General features: G+C 41.4%; 1 protein-coding gene across 2 annotated transcripts in view; it reads right to left on the reverse strand.

Moving 5' to 3' along the window:
* Positions 1–1756, reverse strand: part of zranb3 (zinc finger, RAN-binding domain containing 3) — a 148691-nt gene that overhangs the window by 107316 nt on the left and 39619 nt on the right. For both annotated transcript variants that reach the window (XM_014010675.1, XM_014010674.1), the window contains exon 6: positions 1597–1716. In XM_014010675.1, the coding sequence (XP_013866129.1) occupies positions 1597–1716 (120 nt within the window). The remainder of the gene's footprint in view (positions 1–1596; positions 1717–1756) is intronic.

Here is a 1756-nt window from a genome sequence, read left to right on the forward strand (position 1 = left end):
CCGCCGCAGAGAAGCCACACCCATGACAACCCCACCACACTGCCAGCGACCAAGTGCACCCCCCCAGGGGGACTTATTCCTAATTTTATCTGACTTATTTAATTTAATTTTTATTGTTTTTATCGTCCTGCAGGCTCTGATGGAAAATAAGATTACGCTAAAGCAAAATGAGGGAAAATCTGTATCAGTTACAGACATTCTGTTCACGTGAGCAGCTGTCAGTCAGCACCTGTCATCATCCAGACGCACGACGGAGCGTGTCTGAATCAATCACTTTTGTTGDCATTGATCAGCTGACTGATTTAAATACATCTTAACATTCATGAGGTACTTTACATTGACTGTTTATGGTTGAGTGTGGGTGTGTAGAGGGTAGAACCTGAGGTGGGACCTCGTGCGCAAACTCTGACGTGAGGCTGTGATTTATAAATGAAAGATGCGCAGAAACATGCGTACGTACGGTTTTATAAATCTGAATTTTTTTTGGCGTACGCCATTTCCGCCTTTTGGCCGTACGTTCACTTTTAGTATGGTTTCCACGCAATCCTTTATAAATGAAACCCCTGGGCTGTAGATGAGTGTAAACTGCAGAGTCCTGGGCTGTAGATGAGTATAAACTGCAGAGACCTGGCCTGTAGATGTGGAGGTACTGCTAATAAGGCTGGGTGTAATTCCTCAGACTGAAGAAGTCTCTTGGAGAAGAGACAAAATGTTTTCAAGAACCCATCCAGAGGACCTATCCTATTGTTTTAGATGCTACAATTAAGCACAAATTATTAAATATTACAAACTACTTTCGCCTCCGATTTATGTAATATTTACACTGTAAAATAATATTATATATTAGACTATTTGTAGGCTTCCATAAGACAAACCTGCCCTGTTGAGAATATGATTAGCTCATATCAGTCGAGACAAGTTTCATCCTAAAGTATCATTGGGTATACAGTAGGGATGGGAATCTTTTACTCTTTCACGATTTGATTAGATTCTGATTCAGATTTTTGAGTCCACGACTGAATTCAAAATAGATTTTTCATTCAAAGCTGGTAATGTGATCCCATTTGTCRTGTTCCCAAAGTGCTTCATCTTCATTTTGCAAATCTCGCTCATGTCAAACTCAGACTCATTCAGTAAAAAAACAAAATGAGCCCAAATCTTTGCATTCAGTGAAGACAGGGCCAGTTGAATCTCTCTTTCCTCCAGTTTGGTAGTTTCCTCTTTGTTTTGGTGCTTTCTGCACATTCATGTTCCAGAAGCAGCTGCATGATGACGTCAGCACATCCCATGTAGTTACAACATGGAGGCTGACAGCCTTTAGATTTGCTTTATTTTTTTATTTATAAAAATCAATTTTGGGACATTTTAAATCGATTCTAAATCTTTGTAAATGGGAACCACGATTCTGATGTAAAACGATTTTTTGGTGCACCCCTAGTATTCAGTGAACATTTTTTAAGTGTCGACTACAAAACTGGTAAATATAGTTGAAGTGAGGTAAAGCTCTGAAGAAATGAGACATGACTGTCATACAAAACAGATTTGGGTCACCTTTTGTCTGCAGTGTGAWCACAGCTTTCCAGCTGCTGAGGTTACCTTGGCCTCGATGACGGCTTCGGTGCAGGCCTGCAGCATGGTGAGGTGGTGGGCGAACACCAGGAACTTCAGCTGCTCCGCCTCCAGCATCATCTTAATGTAGTCCTTCACAGCTCCCGCCTGACCACACACACACACACACACACACACACACACACAC

The sequence above is a fragment of the Austrofundulus limnaeus genome, unplaced genomic scaffold, assembly GCF_001266775.1.
Source record: "Austrofundulus limnaeus strain Quisiro unplaced genomic scaffold, Austrofundulus_limnaeus-1.0 Scaffold72, whole genome shotgun sequence".
NCBI classification, from domain to species: Eukaryota; Metazoa; Chordata; class Actinopteri; order Cyprinodontiformes; family Rivulidae; genus Austrofundulus; species Austrofundulus limnaeus.